This window comes from Hypanus sabinus, chromosome 18, assembly GCF_030144855.1.
Source record: "Hypanus sabinus isolate sHypSab1 chromosome 18, sHypSab1.hap1, whole genome shotgun sequence".
In the NCBI taxonomy this organism is placed as follows: Eukaryota; Metazoa; Chordata; class Chondrichthyes; order Myliobatiformes; family Dasyatidae; genus Hypanus; species Hypanus sabinus.
Genome location: NC_082723.1, coordinates 36,686,920 through 36,709,838, shown reverse-complemented (window position 1 = coordinate 36,709,838; position 22,919 = coordinate 36,686,920). Strand labels below are relative to the sequence as shown.

Sequence of the window (22,919 nt, the reverse complement as noted above, 5' to 3'; positions counted from 1 at the left end):
CCTATTTTCAGTCTTTAATGGGCCCTATCACTCCATGTGCTACTCTTACTATTTAAATACTTTCTCCCAAAGACATTTACAGCCTGATGCTTGTTACAAGCACCTATTTTTTATTTTTACCTTCAGTGTTTGACATTCTTAGGAGTCCTTAATGTGTTTGTTTTTCTTTTGTTTCTCAGGGGAATGTGCCTCAATTGAATGATTTTTTTCCTGCAGCTCATATGCACTAATTAAATGAAAACAAAATGCTGGAAAAATGCAGCAGGTCAGAAAGCAGCAATACACCTTGGAACTAAAGGTTAATTCTTTCTCTCTCCATAGAGAGAATCTTCCATTTTATTTCAGATACTCACACAACTTAGATTTTATGCCAAACAGAATTAACAATTCCTGTCATACACCCCACCGTCTCCAACTCAGTGACAGAGTGCGGTCAAAACCAACTACACTATCAAACTGGTTCCTGTTCAAGGCACATTATCAATGCTGCAATCTATTCTGCAAATAGAAGTTTAAAATTAAGTGTGAAAGCTTGTTGCAGTAAATCACCAAATATATAGAAATTTAAAATATTGAACAAATTTCTACATTGTGAGAATAACATACCTGTGAATGAAATTCTTCTTCTCTAAGTACTCCATTGCAGAGGATATCTGAGTTGCCATATATAGCAGCACAACAGCATTCACTTCCTCTTTGTTACAATCCCGAAGGTAATCAAGGAGGTTTCCATGAGTCATGAATTCTGTGATGATGTAAAATGGAGGCTCCCGAGTACATACACCTTTTGGGGCAAAAAGGAACAAGACATTTATCTCGGACTAATAGTCTCCAAGATGTTCGGATATTACAAGCCCTCGTAGCCGAATTCAATCCAAAAACCTACACTGAAACATTTAATTATTTTGTGGAATAGAATTGGTTCCCAACTTCATAACAAAACGGCATTCAACATTTCAGAGTGTGAAAGAAATTGCAGTATTGTGATGATTTTGGCTGAACTATTCCAGATTGTTTGTCCTTCCAAATCCCCAAATGGGTTCTTGCCGTGACTTAGAACAGAAGTCCACAACCATTTTTGGAACAAAAACTTAGTTCACAAAAAAAAATCCTGTTGTGGGTTTGTTACATTTTTGACTTGAGTATATAAAAACAGAAGACAGGAAGATATAAGCTGACCCATCAATATGATTGCTCAATGTTACCCAACTCTATTGAAACCTTAAAAGTACCATGTTCTGATGAAAGGTCACCAGCTTGAAATCTTTATTACTTCTCTCCCCTGCCCTGCCGAGTACTTTCAACAGATCATTTTAATTGAAAACACAGATGTTGCAAATATTTCTTGTTTCTCTTTTTGTACTGTTAACCTTAGATCAAGCTTCCAAGCCTTCAAATATTCTACATAGAAAAAATCAGCATATTTAATTTCTTCACAATTTCTCCATCAGATGCCTCTAACTGCATTGGTAATTAAGTATAAGCTTGAACTAGAATCTGGCTTAGGTTATTTAGCATTCCTGTGCCTGCTTAGCTATTTAATAAGATCACAGCCGATTGGATAGTAACTCAACAGCTACCACAGGGACAATGCATTTGGCTCCTTCATCCAGGTTTCATACAAAAATGGTAAAACTTGAGCCCCAAACACTGGTCCAGTAGCACACACAAAATGCTGGAGGAACTCAGCAGTCTGGCCTGTGTGTGTGTGTTGTTCGCATTTCCAGTATCTGCAAGTTTTCTCTTGTCCAGTAGCACATTAGCCTTTACATTTTGACAACCAAATGTATGTTTGTTAACCAGAAAATAATCTATCCTTCCCAACATCTTATATTGTATACCAGGAGCTTTTATTTTCAACAATAATTTGTGGAAATAGCTTATCAAATGCAAATGGTGGATAGCAATATATTGTTTCCCTTTTATCCATAACGCATGGTACTTCTTCAAGCTCCAATTAGTCAAACATGACTTTCTTTTCAGAAAACAAGTGAACCTGAGTACTTTGAATGTTTCCAAGTGCTCCTCTAACTTAATTCCCTTTCAAATTCTATTGCACCTTCCAGAGGAACAATGTAAAATTAATGTTGCTGTAACTTCATCTCCATTTTTATTGATAACCCTGTTGCTTTTCCTTCTTGATTTTAACTATTTTGTGAATGGACATTAAAGTCAACAAGGTGAATTTTCTTCCTGAAAAGCAGAATTAATTCAACTGCACAAACTTACCTAGCAGCTGTACCAGGTTGGGATGCTTAATTTCCTTCATAACTGCAGCCTCTTTCAAGAACTCTTCCACTTCCATAGTATCTTCCTGGGGAAAGAGAACAGATCTGTATTAAGTATGAATTACAGTTGAGTTAAGGGTGCACTAATACAAGGAAACAGAGGCACTGAAGCAACCCTCTGTCAAAGTTCATTGGCTACGGAGGAGAGAGTATGGTATCACTGAGATTCTTGAAAACATCACCTGGAGTTCATAAACATTCACCCCTTCCTTGCAGTAAATATGCAATAAGACTATTTTTTTTAAAAAAAAAGGTAAAATACACGATTACATTGAAATTTAAGAGACATTAACAACAGCATTGAGGTTGCAATAAGTCAGATTTTAAAAGAGCAGTAACACTACTACTTCTCTCAATTTACTGATGTTCACTTGTTCTCAGGATTATGACAACATTTTCAATTCAGCAATTATTGTCCATCCCAGGGTTAACTTGAAACTAGTGTCCAAGCCTGACCAGGTGGAAGTGGTAGTATATGTTACTATTAATGGTAATTTCTGCTGCCAGTTCAAACACTACCATATTTATTTTCAGCTCAGTGTCACAACCTGCACTGATGTACTCAGGAAATTTATTACCTTGAATTTATAGCGTACCACAACAATCACTGGGCTACTGTGTAAAATAACATTCCAGCATCACTGTGCATAAGAATTTAAACTTGGCTCTCAAGCACACATAATATATACCTTAATGTACTCATGGTTATTGGAAGTGGCGATCGTTCAAAGCTCTTAATTGTTCATCAGTCCTTTGCTATTCTCATTTCCAATTTCTTTCTTATCCATCAAGATTGTAGAATATTTGCATAACAGTTTATAAACTCAGTGCAGTTACTATGATGGAAAATCAGTTGATTTAATTGATGTGGATTGACACAAGAACTTAATATTTTCCAAATGCACATACATTCACTGAAGAAAACATGGCTGGAACTACAAATGCCAACAGTCTGGAGGTGGAGTGAAGTCAAGATGGTGTTAAATGGCGACTCTTCTGCTTGCATCTTCAGAAACAGCTCTATATCTATCTTTGATATATCTTTTGTTCCTTTTCAGGATTTGGGGGGTTCTTTTGAAGACCCTGACCTGGAATTACACTCTGACTTTGGTTCTCTGTGGGAATGGGACCCGCTTCCAGGGCCTCACGACCGACCACTTTTTGATATCCCGAGGATGCGGCCTGGAAGACTAGCGCGCCTTCAGGGTTCCAGAATTTCATGGCTCTGCAGATGTGCTGATTTTAGGCCGGTGGCCCTGACTAAAGTGTCGTGGGAGTACACTTAACATCGAGAGCAGCAGGTTAGCTGCCGGGGGTTGTGTGTCTGGAGAGCTGTGCCTTTTTGGTGCTGACTCTCTGGGCACAGAGCTTGGAAAAAGCAATGCAACAGACTTTTAACATTGTAAATCAGCGAGTTGTTTGTTATGTCTCCCCTCTTGCTGTGAAACAGGGACACATCTTTTTCCTTTAATAGGGAGAGAGAGCCTGTCGAATACCGGGTGAATGAGTACTTTTTGGGGTACTGCAAGTCTGTGTCTTTATTGATGCTTGTTGCATGCTGAGTGCTCGGTGGAGCGTGCTGCTGCCTTTGTTGCTAGTAGGGGTAGGAGGGTGTTTGTTGCCTTGCTGCTGTTTGTGCATGGGACAGGGGAGCTGGGGGGGGGGGGATTTTAGGGTTCTAACGTTTTAACTGTCATTCTTTGGGGCACTCCTCTGTTTTTGAGGATGTCTGTGAAGAAAAAAAATTCAGGATGTATACTGTATACATTTCTGACATTAAAGTACCTACCTATGAAACTTAAGGAAAACAACGTGCTTTTATAAAAGGAATTGTCACATGTTTATCCATGAGCTGAAGCAAACCCATCCTCAAATTGTTTCAAATCTCTTTTTTTAAAATGGAATTAATTTTGTTCTGGATGCTGAGCACCTCTGGCATCTATTGCCCATACCCAATTCCCCTTGAGAAGGTAATAATGAGCTGTCGTTTTGAATCAGTTTCTTCTGTGAAGGGGGTTCCAATAAAAAAAATAGTATATATACATTTCAGAAAAAAATACTGCTGTTCATACACATTTTTATGTTTGAAGTTTTTCAAATGAACCACATTCGTGTGCCCATCTCCTGACACTTACAGTGGCATGCAAAAGTTTGGGAACCCTTGGTCAAAAAGTCATAAAGTTAAAGATGAAACATTTTTTTCAACATTTTAAGCACGATTAGTGTATTATTTTTGTTTTGTACAATTTATAGTGGAAAAAAAGGAGCACCATGCAAAAGTTTGGGCACCCCAAGAGATTTGAGTTCTCAGATAACTTTTACCAAGATCTCAGACCTTAATTAGCTTGTTCGCGCTATGGCTTGTTCACAGTGATCGTTAGGAAAGGCCAGGTGATGCAAATTTCAAAGCTTTATAAATACCCTGACTCCTCAAACCTTGTCCCAACAATCAGTAGCCATGGGCTCCTCTAAGCAGCTGCTTAGAACTCTGAAAATTAAAATAAATGATGCCCACTAAGCAGGAAAAGGCTATAAGATAGCAAAGCGTTTTCAGGTAGCCATTTAATGTAATTAAGAAATGACAGTTAACAGGAATGGTGGAAGTCAAGTTGAAGTCTGGAAGACCAAGAAAACTTTCCAAGAGAACTGCTCTTGGGATTGCTAGAAAGGCAAATCACAACCCCTGTTTGACTACAAAAGACCTTCAGAAAGTTTTAGCAGACTCTGGAGTGGTGGTGCACTGTTCTACTGTGCAGCGACACCTGCACAAATATGACCTTCATGGCTAGTCATCAGAAGAAAACCTTTCCTGTGTACTCACCACAAACTTCTGCGTTAGAAGTTTGCAAAGAACATCTAAACAAGCCTGATGCATTTTGGAAACAAATCCTATGGACTGATGAAGTTAAAATAGAACTTTTTGGCTGCAATGAGCAAAGGTATGTTTGGAGAAAAAAGGGTGCAGGATTTCATGAAAAGAACATCTCTCCAACTGTTAAGCACAGGGGTGGATCGATCATGCTTTGGGCTTGTGTTGCAGCCAGTGGCACGGGGAACATTTCACTGGTAGAGGGAAGAATTAATTCAATTAAATACCAGCAAATTCTGGAAGCAAACATCACACCATCTGTAAAAAAAGTCGAGGATGAAAAGAGGATGGCTTCTACAACAGGATAATGATCCTAAACACACCTCAAGCTCCACAATGGACTACCTCGAGGCGCAAGCTGAAGGTTTTGCCATGGCCCTCACAGTCCCCTGACCTAAACATCATTGAAAATCTGTGGATAGACCTCAAAAGAGCAGTGCATGCAAGATGGCCCAAGAATCTCACAGAGCTAGTAGCCTTTTGCAAGGAAGAATGGGCAAAAATCCCCCAAACAAGAATTGAAAGACTCTTCGCTGGCTACAGAAAGTGTTTACAAGCTGTGATACTTGCCAAAGGAGGTGTTACTAAGTATTGATCATGCAGGGTGCTCAAACTTTTGATTTGGGTCTTTTTCCTTTTTTGTTATTTTGAAACTAAAAGATGGAAATAAAAAAAGTAATCTCACTTAAAATATTTTAAAAAATGTGTCATCTTTAACTTTTGCCTTTTGGAAATCAGGTCATCTTTTACTCGCTTAGCTATTCACAGTAACAGAAATTTTGACCAGGGGTGCCCAAATTTTGCATGCCACAGTATATTTCAGGTCTTCCCAAGAGAATTCCAAACTAATTTTCCAGTTCTTCTCTCATCACCTGAAACAATTTCTGCTTCAAAATGTAAAATACATTTCCCCTTACAGAGTCACTTCCCATTAAACTGAAACATAACACATACTAGCAGAATGGCCGCAGCCACTGCCTTGCAGCTCAGCGACTTGAGTTCGGAAATTCAGGCAAGTCTCTAATTATCTTTTGTTCCAACAGGAATTCAGAGTAACTTGTTTGGAACAGCTTAATTGATCAACATACCAGTGGTTTTACAGTCTCAGCAAATAGACTTCAAATATTGTAATACAATTAAAATAATTCTTGTGAAAAATTTTAAGACTGAACACAACATCAGAGAACCTGTTTACTCCAGTGTTCTAAGGGAGCAGCCTAAAACTTCCAGCTGCATGGATTTCTTTCAAAATACATTTATTTTTAAAGTGTACTTACAGTATACAATCCTGAAATTAGTCTTCCCCACAATCTCAAAACAAAGAACTACTATGGAGCCAACTAGTTCAAAGAAAAACATCAAACATCAAATCCCACGCACAAAAATTGTGCAAGGGGCAACAGAATGAGCGAAAACAGAATATAAACTACAATATTTCAGTACAGTTCAGCTTTTGTGGTGTTGGTGGAGGTAACACTTGTTGCATATTACCATACATTATAATACAAACATCAAATACCTTCTCAGTCATTTTAAATGTTTACATGCACTTAAGCGGGCTGACATGCAAAAGATACATCTTATTGTGGATCTGTGAAATGAATCATTAACCGAGTTTTTAATGTTTGGGTACAAGAATGGGTAGGTCAGAGACCTGCAGCTCTGCAGTTGTATAAATATACCATCAATGCTACGGTATGATTGATTCTAGTTTTCCACAGCCGTTCCCTGACTCACTGAGCATCAACAACATTTTCTGAAAGGGAAAGAGAACTCCAGATGCTGGTAAATGCAATACAAACAGAAAATACTCAGCGGTGTCCGAAAGAGAAACAGAGTTAATGTTTCAGTTCAACGATCTCTCATCAGAATTTCTAAAATTTTGTTTTCATTCCAGGTTTTTCCCCTTTTTGGATAATATCAAGAATTTGATAAATGCTCTCTTTTCTTTTTCCAAAGTTATTATGATACAAAAGTATCAGAATTGAAAAGGACTAAATGAACATTGGAACAGAACTTTTAAATCCTAAGGATACCCAACAAGAAGGCAATTAATCCAGATAAAATCCCACAGAAAGCAAATTATATGGCAACAGTTCAAGTTTAATTGTCACTTAACCGTATACGAATACTCGTGAATACAGCCAAACAAGACAGCTTTACTATTTTAACAAAGTTCAAGTGCATTATCAGTGTATACTATCTAAAACCTTGACATTCATCTCCTTACAAGCAGCCACAAAACAAAGAAACTCAATAGAACCCATTAAAAAGACCAAAAATCTAATGTACAAGAAAAATTGTGTGAACAATAAAAGTAAGCAAATAATATTCAGAACTGAAATTCATGAAAGTGAGCCCACAGCTATGAAGCTGGTCATCACTGCAGCATATTTGTGACAGGTCACGGCCCTCAATTCAGCGCAGAAACAAGTAAACTTTGTGGAGCTGTGAGCTAAAGTGGCTTTTCCCTAACCGCTACCCCCGATACCCTGACCTTTTCAATCTGGCCTGGCACTTAAATCTGCCAAACCTCTGGTAGTTTCTCACTCTCTGATCTGGGCATGCTGCCTTGATTTGGTCCGTACCCAACTTTTCCAATTTGTCCTGGTACTTAAATCAGTCAAACTTTGGGTACTTCCTCGCATTCAGGCCCAGGATATTGCCAGCACTATTAAGGTAGGAATACTCGCTCAATGCTTAATAGCACTTCGGGGATCCCTCTATAGATGTGCTCTTAAATAAGGCCATTAGGGTTACAGAAAGTCACACTTACAGAATTTACAAATTTCTAACCAAATATTTGAAATATGATATGAAACTTGCTCTCATAGAATTTATGTTGTAAATAAAAACATTTCTTCCCAAATGATGTTTGTTAATGCATGCGCAGATAATCCTGTGTCATGTTATCAGAAATCACATACAGACCTTTTTCGGGATACAACCCCCCTGTAATGCAAGGCTTGACGTATCTTCATCTAAAAAGACAGACAGCATTCTGGCCCGAGTCAGAAGTTGTGGGTTCAAGTAGCACTTGAGTCAAAACTCTGCTGACAGTGCAAAACTGGAAATGCTGCAGTCTTCTTTCTGATGAGACATCAAACCACTGCCAGGCAGGCCAGGCAGCATCTTTAGAAAAGAGTAAATAGTCAATGTTTTGGGCTGAGACCTTTCATAAGCACTGGAAAGGAATGGGAGAAGTCAGAATAAGAAGCTGGGGGCAGGGAGGGAGAATTACAAGGGGGCAGGTGATAGGTGAAGTAGAGAGCTGGGAAGTTGATTGGTGAAAGAGATAAAAGGCCAGAGAAGAGAGAATTTGATCAGAGAGGACAGAAGACCATGGAAGAAAGGTAAGTGTAAGTAGCACCAGAGGGAGGTGATGGGCAGGCAAGACGAGAAGGCATGAGAGGGAAATACAAATGGAGAATGGTGGGAGGGTGACGGGAATTACCGTAAATTAAAAAACAAATCGACATTCATACCATCAGGTTGGAGGCTACCCAGACGGAATAAAAGATGTTGCTCCTCCAACTTGAGTGTGGTCTCATCCTGATAGTAGACAGTAGATTGACATGTTGGAATGGGAGTGGGAAGAAGAACAGAAATGGGTGGCTGGTGGGAAATCCCACTTTTTGTGGCGGATGGAGCAAAGGTGCTCAACGAAGTGGTCCCTCAGTCTACGTTGGGTCTCACCAATATACAAGAGGTGACACCAGGAGCACAGAGTACATTTGGCGACACAAACAGACTCACAGGTGAAGTGTCACCCCACTTGGAAGGACTGTTTGGAGCCCTGAATGATAGAGGCAGAGGTGTGGGGGCAGGTATGGTACTTGCTCTGCTGGCAAGGATAAGTGCCAGGAGGGAAATGTGGGGTGGGATGAGAGGGACAAAGGAGTTGAAGGAAAGATGTGCTTGGTGGTGGGAACCCGTCGAAGATGGTAGAAGTTACGGAAGTTATGAACCCTGTTGCTGGTGTGGTGGGAGGGGGAGGATGTGGGGTGAGTACAGATGTGTACAAAATAAATGAGATTCAGATGATTCATTGATGGGTGGAGGAAAGGATGACATCTCAGTTGCTCTGGAATGAAAAGCCTCATGCTGAGACGGAGGAACTGTGAAAAGGGAATGGCATTTTTATAAGTGATGGGATGGGAAAAGATATAGTCCAGATAGCTGAGTGAGTCAGTGGGCTAAAAAAAAAGTTATCTGGAGATAGACTGTTTCCAGGGGGGGAGGGGGAGAGGGAGATGGAGAAAGGGGAGGGAAGTGTCACAAATAGACCAAGTAAATTTGAGGACAAGTTGGAAGTTGGAGGCAGAGTGGATGAAATTGACAAGCTCTACATGGGTACAGGAAGCAGCACCAATGCAGTTGTCAGTATAGTATAGGAAGAGTTGGCAAGCAATGCTAGTCAATTCAAAACAGAATTGCCCCTTACACACCAGCCAATAACCTCAGGCTACATGAAAAAAAATCAAAAACAGTGCAGCTGTTCTTTTCCACACTTAAAGGTGTTGTTTAAGCATCAAAGCTCTCATATCTGGGAAGAGCTTATTGCCTAGTGCTTATCTGTTGTTGCTTTGACCAAATGCAGCAATGTCATGTTATGCTCAAGTACAACACTAGATGGCAGAGATGGTACACTTTATATGGCACAAGTGAGCATTACCAAATGGTATTTCAAATCAGAATTATTATACTGGCCTGTGACATGAAATTTGTTAATCTAGCAGCAGCAGTTTAATAACAAGTAAATCAATTACATATATTGAATAGATTATTAAAAATGTGCAAAAACAGAAATACTGTATATTAAAAAAAGGTGAGGTAGTGTCCAAAGTTTCAAAGTCCATTTAGGAAATGGATGGTAGAGGGGAAGAAGCTGTTCCTGAATTGCTGAGTGTGTGCCTTCAGGCTTCTGTATCTCCTACCTGATAGTAACAGTGAGAAAAGGGCATGCCCTGGGTGCTGGAGATCCTTAATATTGGATGCTGCCTTTCTGAGACACTGCTTCCTAAAGATGTCCTGGGTACTTTGTAGGCTAGTGGCCAAGATGGAGCTGACTAGACTTACAACCTTCTGCAGCTTCTTTCAGCCCTGTGCAGTAGCCCCCCTCCATACCAGACAGTGATGCAGGCTATCAGAATGCTCTCCATGATACAACTATAGACGTTTTTGAGTGTATTTGTTGACATGCCAAATCGCTTCAAACTCCTAATAAAGTATGGCCACTGTCTTGCCTTCTTTATGACTACATCAATATGTTTGGACCAGGTTAGATCTTCAGAGATCTTGACACCCAGGAACTTGAAACTGCTCACTCTCTCCACTTCTGATCCCTCTACGAGGATTGGTATTTGTTCCTTCGTCTTACGCTTCCTGAAGTTCACAATCAGCTCTTTTGTCTTACTGACGTTGAGTGCCAGGTTGTTGCTGTGGCACCACTCCACTAGTTGGCATATCTCACTCCTGTACACCCTCTTGTCACCACCTGAGATTCTATCAACAATGGTTGTATCATCAGCAAATTCGTAGATGATACTTGAGCTATGCCTGGCCGCACAGTCACACGTATACCCGAGGTGCGTCAGTGGTGATGGCCAGTGAGGAGATGTTATCACCAATCTGCACAGACTGCGCTCTTCTGGTTAGAAAGTCGAGGATCCAATTACAGAGGGAGGTACAGAGGCCCAGGTTCTGCAACTTTTCAATCAGGATTGTGGGAATGATGGTATTAAATGCTGAGCTATAGTTGATGAACTGCATCCTGACGTAGGTGTTTGTGTTATCTAGGTGGTCTAAAGCCTTGTGAAGAACCATGGAGATCGCATCTGCCTTTGCCATTGATCAAACTGCTTTGTTAAAAATATTGCGCAAACTGTTCTCCTTCCTCTTATTATGTTTTTATTTAAGTACTTATAACTTTGATTTGTTGTCCAACATCCTAAGTTCAAAATTCAAAGTAAATTTTATTATCAAAGTACACATATGTCACCATATACAACTCAGATTCAATTTCCTGTGGGCAAGTGGTGAACAACTTGCAAAACCATCAAAAGCACTCCTAACTGAACAGCATTATGTACAAATGATAGAATCACTGGCTTGTTATCCCTCTCAATCAACAAATGCTGTGTCAGTACAGACTGCCCAAAATCCAGAGGTGTGATTAATTGTTTGTCCTTTATTTCTCATGAGAAAGTTAGATTTTGAGAATGTTGGAAAATGCCATTAATATAGTTCTTGACTGAGATACACACACACAAACACACAAAATGCTGGAAGAACTCAGCAGGCCAGGCAGCATCTATGTTAAAGAATACAGTTGACGTTTCGGGCTGAGGCCCTTCAGCAGGTTTCTTCTCATTTTCTTAGAAGTTTAAAAAAAACATGGTTAGCAGTTGGGATGCAGATTCATAAAGAGGTGTGTGTGTAGATTTGGAGTTGCAGATTCTGCAAGTATTGCACAGCTGAAGAATGAGAAAGATGATGAAGATAAGGCTTTAAGACCCAATGAGCAGAAGGACAAGGATGATGGATAAGGAAACCTTGGTATATTTGGATACGTATTTTCAAATAACCTTAGGTTTATGAATATGGATAATAGAAGGTCAGCTAAGACAGCAATTGAATTACTGAAAATGAAATTAACAGAAACATTGTAAAGCCAGGATTCACAACATAACGGAGGCAGGAAGTTGGAACTTTTTGGGACAACATAGTCTAAAGTCTCGTTCAAGCCTCCTGCACTCAAATGAATCTGTAAAAGTACACTAGTTAGCATAATTTCAAACATATGTCACAGCATTCCCAAGTGGAAGTATTAGCTTAATCAATGCATTAAAAACCTTCTCTCTCGAATTCTTCTATTCATCAATTCATGCTTTATTGTATACTCAGGTTGATTGCTGGATGCCCTGATATCAGAACACCAACAAATAAGAAATTGTGATATAACCCCAAGTCCCATCTTGTTGATTAATCAGCCTAGTCAATTTCCTTTCATCATTCTACAAGACGTAAAGTCAAATTATTAAAAACTTCTTTTGCCCTTTCTCTTTCATTGACCGATCACTAACATTTGCCAATCTTAAGTACCATACTCTCATTCTCCCACTCTTATATCCTTTCCACTCCTGCCACGGCAGACTTTTTCAATGTATGCCCTCGTTTCTTGTCTCCAAAGCTCCCACCCTCCTGTACTTCTGGACCACCTCCCATCCATGGAGGAACAAGATGATGGAGCTCCATACTGAATCTCAGAGTGCCTAAATGTAATGTATTCTAAATCCATTAAAATATGGAGACAAAGGGCAATTCTGGTGAACTGTAAGAAATCCAATTTTTTGGATGTAAGGACAGAACATTTTCATATCAGTTTTATACAGAACTTCTACAAGCAAACTCAACAAAACTTTGAATTTATTCTACCATACCAAATCAGTCATAATGGTAAACAACATTCCAGCAGTGGACCTGTTGAAGGGTAAATATTTAAATTAATGGGAAAGATCAACAGATTCAAAGGTGATCAATGCAAATTAGCATCAAATTTAGTTGAAATACAGAATTTCATTTGCCATGACAAATTCTGCTTTGTTTTTGCTTAGAATTCTGTAGTAAGTATAACTATTTGCTGAATACACAATAATCACTTTTTTTTGTTATACAGTACTGTGAAAAAGTCTTAGGCACATTTATATAGCTAGGGTACACACACACACGTACACACAGGGCCTACAGAAAGTATTCACCCCACCTCCCCCAGAAGTTTTCAGGTTTTACTGTTTTACAACATTGAACCACAGTGGATTTAATTTGGATCAACTGAAAAAGACAACATTGAACCACAGTGGATTTAATTTGGATCAACTGAAAAAGACAACATTGAACCACAGTGGATTTAATTTGGATCAACTGAAAAAGACTCCTTTATGTCAAAGTGAAAACAAATTTCTACAAACTGGTCTAAAATGTATTACAGTTTTTAAGCTCAAAATAATTAATTACTCACCCTCTTCGACTCAGTATTTAGTAAATGCAGCTTTGGCAGCAATTACAGCCTAGAGTCTGTGTGGATAGGTCTCTATCAGCTTTGCACATCAGGACTCTGCATTTTTTTTACCCCATTCTTCTTTACTATACTGCTCAAGCTCTGTCAGATTCCATGGGGATCATGAGTGAACAGCACTTTTCAAGTCCAGCCACAAATTCTCAATTGGATTGAGGTCTGGATACTGACTTGGTCACTCCAGGACATTAATTTTATTGTTTTTAAGCCATTCTTCTGTAGCTTTGGCTTTATGCTTGGGGTGGTGGGGGGGGGGGGGGGGGTGGTGGTGGTAATTGTCTTGCTGGAAAACAAATCTCCCAAGTCATAGCTCTCTTGTGGACTGTGTTCCTCCAGGATATTTTGCTGCATTCATTTTACTCTACTTCCACAAACCTTCCAGGGCCCGCTGCAGTGACGTATCCCCACACCATGATGTAGCCGCCACCATGCTTCACGGTAGGGATGGTGTGTTTTTGATGATGTGCAGTGTTTGGATTACACCAGACATGTCATTTAGTCTCCCACATCCCTCCTGACAAACTCTAGCTGTAATTTCATGAGGTTTTTTTTTATTCAACAGTGACTTTCTCTTTGCCGCTCCCATTAAGCTGTGACTTGTGAAGCACCCGGGCAACAGTTGTATGTTCAGTCTGTCCCATCTCAGCCACTGAAGCTTCCAGAGTTGTCATTGATCTCTTGGTGGCCACCCTCACTTGTCCCCTTGTTGCATGGTCACTCAGTTTTACAGCTGTGCCATATTCTTTCCATTTCTTGATGACTGACTTAACTGTACTCCAAGGGATATTCAGTGACTTGGCTACAAGAAAATTTCCATCTCCTGACTTGAGCTTTTCAATAATCTTTGCGCAGAGTGTTCCTTTCCTGGAGTGTTCCTTTGTCTTCATGGTGTAGTTTTTGCCAGGATACTGACTCGCCAGCAGTTGGACCTTCCAGGTACAGGTGTATTTCTACTACAGTCAATTGAAACACCTTGACTGCACACAGGTTATCTCCACTTAACTAATTATATGACTTCTAAAACCAATTTGCTGCACTAGTGATGATTTGGTATGTCATATTAAAGGGGGTGAATACTTATGCAATCAATTATTTTATATTTGTAATTGATTTAGATCACATTGTAGAGATCTGTTTTCACTTTGACATGAAAGAGTCTGTGTCAGAAAAGCCAAATTAAATATTCTGTATTTTCTCGTGTTTGGTCACAATTGTTCACTGAACTTTTATCTCCTTGCGAGTTAGTCACAAATCACTACAATCACCTCTCTCAAACTACCTCTGTATCTTATTGTCTACCTGCGGTGCACATAACAGTACGTTCTGTTACTGCTTTCCCATTGTACTACTTTAAAATACTTATGTTTTGGAATAACCTGCATCAACGGCTTAAAAAACTAAGTTTGTCACTGCTGTCTAGTACATATGGCAATAATAACCTAATATTACAGTTACTACTTAATTCTTTTCATGTGCATGGACAGCTCTGCCTTGAATTAAACATAATCTAATTCAGAACTAACTTCACAGAAAGAAAAATATTCTACATAAATGGACATAATGTGGATTATATTGAACTGAGCATCTCTTGCTCTATTAATTTAGTTACTGCAAGACACTTAACAAGCAATCATGTATGAATTGTATTCAAAGTAGAAAACAAAATGCACATAGCTCTCACGGAGTAATGTGACTGTGACTGAATGGTCCTTTTCACAGATGCGAAGGGGACCCCTTTCGAACAGAGATGAGGAAGAACTTATTTGGTAAGAAGATGGTGAATCTGCAGAATTCATTGCCCCAGACAGCTGAGGAAGTTAAGTAATTGTGTATATTTAAAGTGGAGGTTGATAAATTATGGATTAGCAAGGGTTACTGGGAGAAGGCTGGAGAATGAAATTGAAAGGGAAAATAAATCAGTCATGATCGAACAGTGGAACAGTCCTAATTCAGCTCTTATGTCTCTGGTCTTAAGACCAGACAATTCTCCAACTCTCCAAGAGATGGTTTGCATCCACCTTAGACAAGGCTCCAATTTACCATCTCCTGTCAAAGGCAGCAGTACTCAAATGTACCCATAAATGTAGGCACGGATTGTGCACTGAAGCCTCAGTTGAAAGTAGCCTAGAGATAACAGGGCATCCATATATATTCTAATACTGAGTTAACTTAGTCTACACATCTGGCTCATTAACTGCATTACTGATTAAGAGCTGATAACAACCTGGAACAATCCCAATTCCTAAAAAGGACTAAACTCAAATCACCTGGCACCTTTAAGGGGATGAAATGAATATTCTAGGACGTGTGAACAAGTGGGGCTTTAATTTTAAGAACAGCTTTTTAAACTCTGCTTTAGAGTGAATGTGCTCAATAATCTTCTGATACGGGAGCATGAACAAACCAGGATCAACAACCCAAAATTTTGATACTCTGCATGAATCTTAACTATGCAAACTGGAAATTCATCACAAGAAACTTCAAGCCTGCCCAGCAAAGATTCCACCCACCTGAGAATGGGTCATGAAAAAAAAACTATCATACCTTTAGTGTCTTTACTGCCACAGTGAGATTGTATTTCTTCCACACACCCTCATATACTTCCCCATATTGTCCACCACCTAATTTGTGTTTCATTGTAATGTCTGTTCGTTCAATTTCCCACTTGTCATAATTAGGCGAGACTCCATAGATGGTAGGCTTGTTACGTTTTGGAGCGGGGTAGTGCAGGGTGGTGATCAGTCCATCAGCAACTGTTGAGTGGTGGTGAACAAGCTCTGCCAATGTGTTGAAACGACTCTCTGAAGATACATACAGCTGAAATAAAAAATGAAAATATCAATAGTATTCAAAATAACATGAAAATTTTCAGTAAATATAGAAAAAAATTGCTTCATATTCCTTTAAATTCCCTTACACACTAGGTATACCAAGTCCATTCTCTACCCTGCCCTCTTCCAAAATTGATTTCAAACGGCTTCTGAAATCTTCAGTCTTAATTACAAAATTCTTTCACCTACTGGCAATCTTTTGTTAAATTTTCTGAGACACTTATATCAAGGCGGCTTTAAAAATACTTTAAAAAGGTGGAAAGAGAGCGAAACAGTGAGGGGGTGTTCATGAGTTGGCTCATTGCCCAGTCAGAAATCTGATGACAGAAGGGAAGAAGCTATTCCTAAAATGTTGGTTGTGCATCATAAAGAACCTGTACTGCCTTCACAATGCCAGCAATGAGAAAAGGGTATATTCCTGGGTGAGGGGGGTTCTTGAATGACAGATGCTGCCTTTTTGAGGAGTACTTGAAGCTGGGGAAGTCAGTGCCCACAAGAGAGCTGGCTGAGTTTGCAGCCTATGCAGCGTCCCTGCCATACCAGATGGTGATGCAACCAGTTTGAGTGCTCTCTGTCTGTAAACATTTGCAAGAGTCTTTGCTGACACACCAAGGCTCCTCAAACTCCAAATGACATAGTTCTTGGTGTGCCTTGTTTGCAATTGCATCATTATTGTTGGGCCCAAGAGAGATCTTCAGATAGGCTGACACCAAGAAACTTGAAACTGCTCACCCTTTCCACTGCTGATCTCTTGATGAGGATTGATGTGTGTTCTCTCAACTTCCCCTAATTGAAGTCGACAATTAATTCCTTGATTTTTACTGATATTGAGGGCAAGGTTCATCAGCAGCAATTTCAGTTGAGTTAACACTTGCAACTTGAAACCATTAACACCCTATTATCTTAAGCTGGCTGTGAAAATAAAATGCTTTCCCTCATCAATTATATGATCTGTTTACAAGGTATTTCTAGCCCAAGCACAGTTCTTTCAATTCAACTTAATCATTCCAGCATTTATTTAATCTCTACAAGCTGTTTTTCTATTCTTTATATTTCCAAATTAGAATTCCTTTAATAGCACACCCATGGCAAACTTTGATGTTCTATTATGCCAGGCAGTATAGCTGATGCAAATGGTTTCATCAACATATCCTTGTGTTGTTTCTTCTTCCACCTGTTTATCAAGTTCATCTTAAAACTTCTTACTTGATTCCACAAAAAAAAATTCTTGTACCTGCCAAGTCCTATATCCTAACCATTCTGGTAAAAGTTTCTCTGAAATTTATTACAGATTATCTTGCATGATGTCTCGTTGCTAGGGTCTTGCCCAAAACAATGAATCATACAGTAGAAAGACCATTTATACTAATTTTAGTAATCAGCAGATTTTCTTTAGAATTCGTTTGGAGAAGGAATTATTCAGGAAGAGTAATAACAACTGCAAATCATTAGATACTGACACAAACAGGTTGGATGGTGTCTTCCTGAATCTGATGGTGAAAAGCTGATTATTTCATTGGTTATTTTATTTGCCTTTGTGAGAAGCTCAATAATTCCAAATTGGCTGCCATATTTTCTGCATAACCAGAAATTACTACTTCAAGAGTATTTCAGTTGTGAAAAGCATCAACTTTCCACTGCTGATCTCTCGATGAGGACTTGTGTATGTTCCCTCGACTTCCCTTCAAAAGAAATGGAGAGAAAAAGTAAATTGATGGTAAATTATTATGTCAGTGTATTAATCCTAGAAATAACTTGCAGCAGGATAAACAGATGGATTAAACTGAACTTTTGCATATCAAAAGGGTGCAAGAAAAATTAGTTCACAGGACCCATTTTGGTTCAGCTAATGACTCCAGAGGTCCTAATGTGACCAGAAGCCACAAAGTAGCATAATATTAGATCGGTGGCAGGCTTTATTGAATTGAGTAAATGTACTACTAAACATGACAACTCTAGTCACAAGGTTTTCTGCAGCTTTCATAGCACTTTTGATATTTGTATTCCGCAAATACTCCAGTCAGTCTTACAGCTAGACTTGCGAATGCAGGTGTCCACTGTGAAAAGCAACTCCGTAAAATGCCTATGCCACCTATACGTCATTCGCTGATAGCCTACTGACTTCAAAGGAGAACATGCATCTGTATGACAGCAATAAAGTGCAGGTGCTGCTATGTTTAGCAGCTGGACAAAGATAGAAACCAAAACTATAGGATGAAGAATTTGCTGGTGTCCTACAAATTTGCTATTAAGATGCACCCCACTATGGATTTACTGGCTCATCTGAAGGAAGGCACATCTAAAAACAGTACTCTCTCAGAAGGATTCAGACCTTCAGCCTCAGGTCACATTTTCTAGTCCAGAACAGCAGAAGCTTGAAATTGCAAGTTGGAAAGAGGAGAAATCAAACCAAAAGGAAGCCGGGCTGGAAACTAATCTGCAATGAATCTTTAAATACTGTGAAAACATGGGAAATTCCTCAAAGATCCTATTCTGTCTGGGTGAACAACAAATATGAAAAGATTTTCTCTCCCCCATGCATTAAGAATGTGTCTCAATCTCCAATAATGATAGCAACAGAAATCAAAAATAAAACTTTTGCAGTCATAATTTAAAATCTGAGTCAATGCAAATACATTTTTTGAGTCAATGTTAAGTTTTGGACAAACTGCGCTGTACGTACTGAAGGAATTTCTTTAACATAAATGTTTGTGAAGTTACATACCAAGCTGAAAGAGGGATTGCCAGGGCTGATCCACATAAGTTAGGGGAGTAGTGGAAAAGCACACACCTAGCTCAGGCTGCACATCCATCCTGATCTCTGGCTTCACTTGGCATCTGAGAGCCTGGAACAAGGCCCAAGGCCAAGGGTTGGGAATATGGTCAGATATGCAAAAGCAAAAGACGGGGACATGGGCCATATGTATGGCCAGCAGTGGGAGCTGGAGACACAGATAGCCAGATGAGAGTGAGTGGATAAGGAGTAAGGACGGGGGCAGTGAACAAGTGCTTAATGCAGAAAAATTATGGAACATGAAAGGGTGGAATCAAAGAAGAGTATATTAACCCAAAGGGAGAAAACAAAAAAAGTTCAAATCATAGCATATACCAGATAGTTTACAGACAACCTATTTGGTATGTTGCATTTTTAAGTACAAAGGTATCCACATGTATTTAGCTTTAAGAGAAGTGCAAAGACATATCATGTCATATTAAACGTGATATTTACTGAAATACATGTAGTAGATTTTTTTCAAGTACTATTTATAAGTATCATAGATTGCAACATAGAAGAGAACAGTTAGAAAGGACTGCTGTTATTGGATCGTTCTCCCCAAGGCCACTTTCAAACCATGAAACCATGAAAAAAGGTAAATTATTACCTTTACCTGACCAGAGATTATCAGTTGAAGCCGACATTTATTTTCATGGTTTGAAAGTGGCCTTGGATTCTTTTATCAAAATAAATGCCCTCCACATAATGGACTGAAGAACCCTAGGAAGTAGCAGCAGACATCATATACAAGTAGTCTTGTATATTGTACAAGGTCTACTTCACTGGAGGGCTAGTTTGAATAGTCAGTCTCATCTTTGTAAGTCGTTCATTTTAAATACACTAAAGATCCAATAATCTGGCACATTCCAGATACTGGTGATGCCAAACTGGCACATTTACTAGACTACTTACACAGCCACACTTTCTTTCTTTCTTTTTCAATCTTTTTATTAAATTTCATATATAAAAAAAAACAACACATAATAATGAATAGATTACAGATTCAATAAACTTGAGATTACATTAGTAATAGGATAATAATATCCTATTAAAACATCCATCAACAAAAGGTACATAAATCAATCAAGTCTATATAAATATATATGAGAAAAAAAAACAAAAATAATCATCGAAAAAAGAAGAAAAAAAAATTGAAATTATATATGAGAAAAAATATATATTGAAAAAAAATACTAAACTAAAACTAACATGGGCAATAATAGCACTTTATAAATATATAAAGGTGTCAAGAAAAGAACTCCGGAACTCCATACCTGAACAAGTATAAGTAGAGAAAAGGATCTGAAATAGGCCAAATTAATTCATATGAAAGTGTCGAATAAATGGTCCCCAGGTTTCTTCAAATTTAATTGAAGAATCAAAGATAGTGCTTCTGATTTTTTCCAAACTCAAAGAAGAAATAGTTTGGGAGAACCACTGAAATGTAGTAGGAGGATTTACTTCTTTCCAGTTTTGTAATATAGACCTTCTGGCAATTAATGTTACAAAGGCAATCATTCGTCTGATTGAAGGGGAAAGCTGATTGCCATCTTCATTTGGTATACCGAAAATTGCAGTAATAAAATGGGGTTGTAAATCGATATTCCATACTGAGGAAATGACATCAAAAATGTCCTTCCAATAGTTATGTAAAGTGGGACATGTCCAAAACATGTGAGTCAATGAAGCCACTTCTAAGTGACATCTATCACATTGAGGATTAATATGCGAATAAAATCGGGCAAGCTTATCTTTAGACATATAAGCTCTATGTACAATTTTAAATTGTATTAAAGCATGTTTAGCACAAATAGAGGAGGAATTAACCATTTGTAAAATTTTTTCCCATTTATCTGTTGATATATTACATCGAAGTTCTTTTTCCCATTCTTGTCTAATTCTATCCGATATTTCTGGCTGTATCTTCATAATCATGTTATAAATAAAAGCTACTAATCCCTTCTGACAAGGATTAAAAGTAAAAATCAAATCTGAAAAATCCGATGGAGTTGAGTTAGGAAAAGATGGAAGAATTTTATGAAAGAAATTTCTAATTTGTAAGTATCAAAAAAAATTAGATTTAGGTAATTCAAATTTGTTGGATAGTTGATCAAAAGACATCAAAGTACCTTCAAAAAAAAGATCACGAAAACATTTTATACCTTTCCTTTTCCATATACTAAAAGCTTGATCTGTCAATGAAGGTTTAAAAAAAAATTACATAAAATAGGGCTGTCCAGAGCAAAGTTTTTCAGATTAAAGAATTTGCGAAATTGAAACCAAATTCGTAGTGTATGTTTAACAACAGGGTTAGATATCTGTTTATTGAATTTGGCTAAATCAATAGGAAGAAAAGAACCAAGAACGGAAAATATAGAATATCCCTTAACCTCACTACATTCCAAATTTACCCACTGTGGGCACACAGGTGAATCCAAATCTAGTTTCCAGTACATTAGGTTACGAATATTATTCGCCCAATAATAAAATCTAAAGTTAGGTAAAGCTAGACCACCATCTTTTTTAGACTTTTGTAATTGCCTTTTGCTTAACCTAGGATTTTTATTTTGCCACACAAATGAGGAAATTTTTGAATCAATATTATCAAAAAAAGATTTAGGAATAAAAATTGGTAAAGCTTGGAATAAATATAAAAATTTCGGTAAAATCATCATTTTAATAGCATTAATCCGACCAACTAATGATAAAAATAAGGGAGACCATCTAGTAGTAAATTGCTGAATTTGATGAAGCATAGGTAAAAAATTCAGTCCAAATAAATCTTTATATTTCTTGGTGATTTTTATACCTAAATAGATAAAGTTATCAGTAACAACTTTAAATGGCATCCTATCACTCAATAAAGTTTGCGCGTTTAAAGGGAATAACTCACTCTTATCTAAGTTTAACTTATAACCAGAAAAGCTACCAAATTGAGCCAACAAGGATAAAATAGCAGGAATAGACCTACTAGGATTAGAAATATATAACAACAAATCATCAGCATAAAGCGATAATTTGTATAACTTCTCATTACGGGTAATACCAAAAATATTAGGAGACTCACGAATAGCAATAGCTAAAGGTTCTAATGCAATATTAAATAATAAAGGACTTAAAGGACAACCTTGTCTCGTACCACGAGATAATTGAAAAAAAGAGGATCTATAATTATTTGTAAGAACAGAAGCAACAGGTTTATAATATATTAATTTAATCCATGATATAAAATTAGGACTAAAATTAAAGTTTCTCAATGCATTAAATAAATATGTCCATTCAACTCTATCAAAGGCTTTTTCAGCATCTAATGAGATAACACATTCTGGGGTTGTAGGTGATGAAGTATAAATTATGTTAATCAATTTTCTAATATTAAAAAAGGAATATCGATTCCTAATAAAACCAGTTTGATCTTCTGAAATAATCTGTGGTAATACCTTTTCTAATCTAATGGCTAAAATTTTTGTAAGAATCTTAGAGTCTACATTTAATAATGATATAGGGCGATAAGATGCACATAAAGTAGGATCTTTATCTTTTTTAAGAATTAGAGAGATAGTAGCTTCATAAAACGATTGAGGTAGTCTCTTCTTAACAAACGCATCATTAAAGATTTCACATAGCCAAGGAGAAAGCAATAAAGAAAAAGTTTTAAAAAATTCTACAATAAAACCATCAGGACCAGGAGCTTTCCCTGAATTCATTGATGAGATAGCCTCTCTTATTTCATCCATAGAAATAGGAGCATCAAGCAAGCTACAATCTTCATCTATCAGTTTAGGAATATTCAAGTTATTAAAAAAATTATCCATCGTAAACCGGTCACCGTCAAATTCTGATTGATATAAAGATTTATAAAAATCTTGAAAAGTGTTATTGATTTCTTTATAATCAGTAGTTAAATTACCGTCTTGTTTACGAATTTTAATAATTTGTCGCTTAGTCGAAATAGCTTTTAATTGATTAGCTAACAATTTACCAGTTCGATCACTATGAATATAAAATTGAGCCCTAGTCTTAATTAATTGATTCTCAATTGAAGAAGATAATAATAAACTATGTTCCATTTGAAGCT

At 37.8% G+C, this 22,919-nt stretch overlaps 1 protein-coding gene across 2 annotated transcripts in view; it reads right to left on the bottom strand.

Annotated features, from left to right (window-relative positions):
- abl1 (c-abl oncogene 1, non-receptor tyrosine kinase) overlaps positions 1 to 22,919 on the bottom strand; it is a 169,061-nt gene that overhangs the window by 14,134 nt on the left and 132,008 nt on the right. For both annotated transcript variants that reach the window (XM_059994105.1, XM_059994106.1), the window contains exons 4-6: positions 15,779 to 16,051; positions 2,230 to 2,314; positions 607 to 784 (exon numbers count right to left, since the gene is read on the bottom strand). In XM_059994105.1, the coding sequence (XP_059850088.1) occupies positions 607 to 784; positions 2,230 to 2,314; positions 15,779 to 16,051 (536 nt within the window). The remainder of the gene's footprint in view (positions 1 to 606; positions 785 to 2,229; positions 2,315 to 15,778; positions 16,052 to 22,919) is intronic.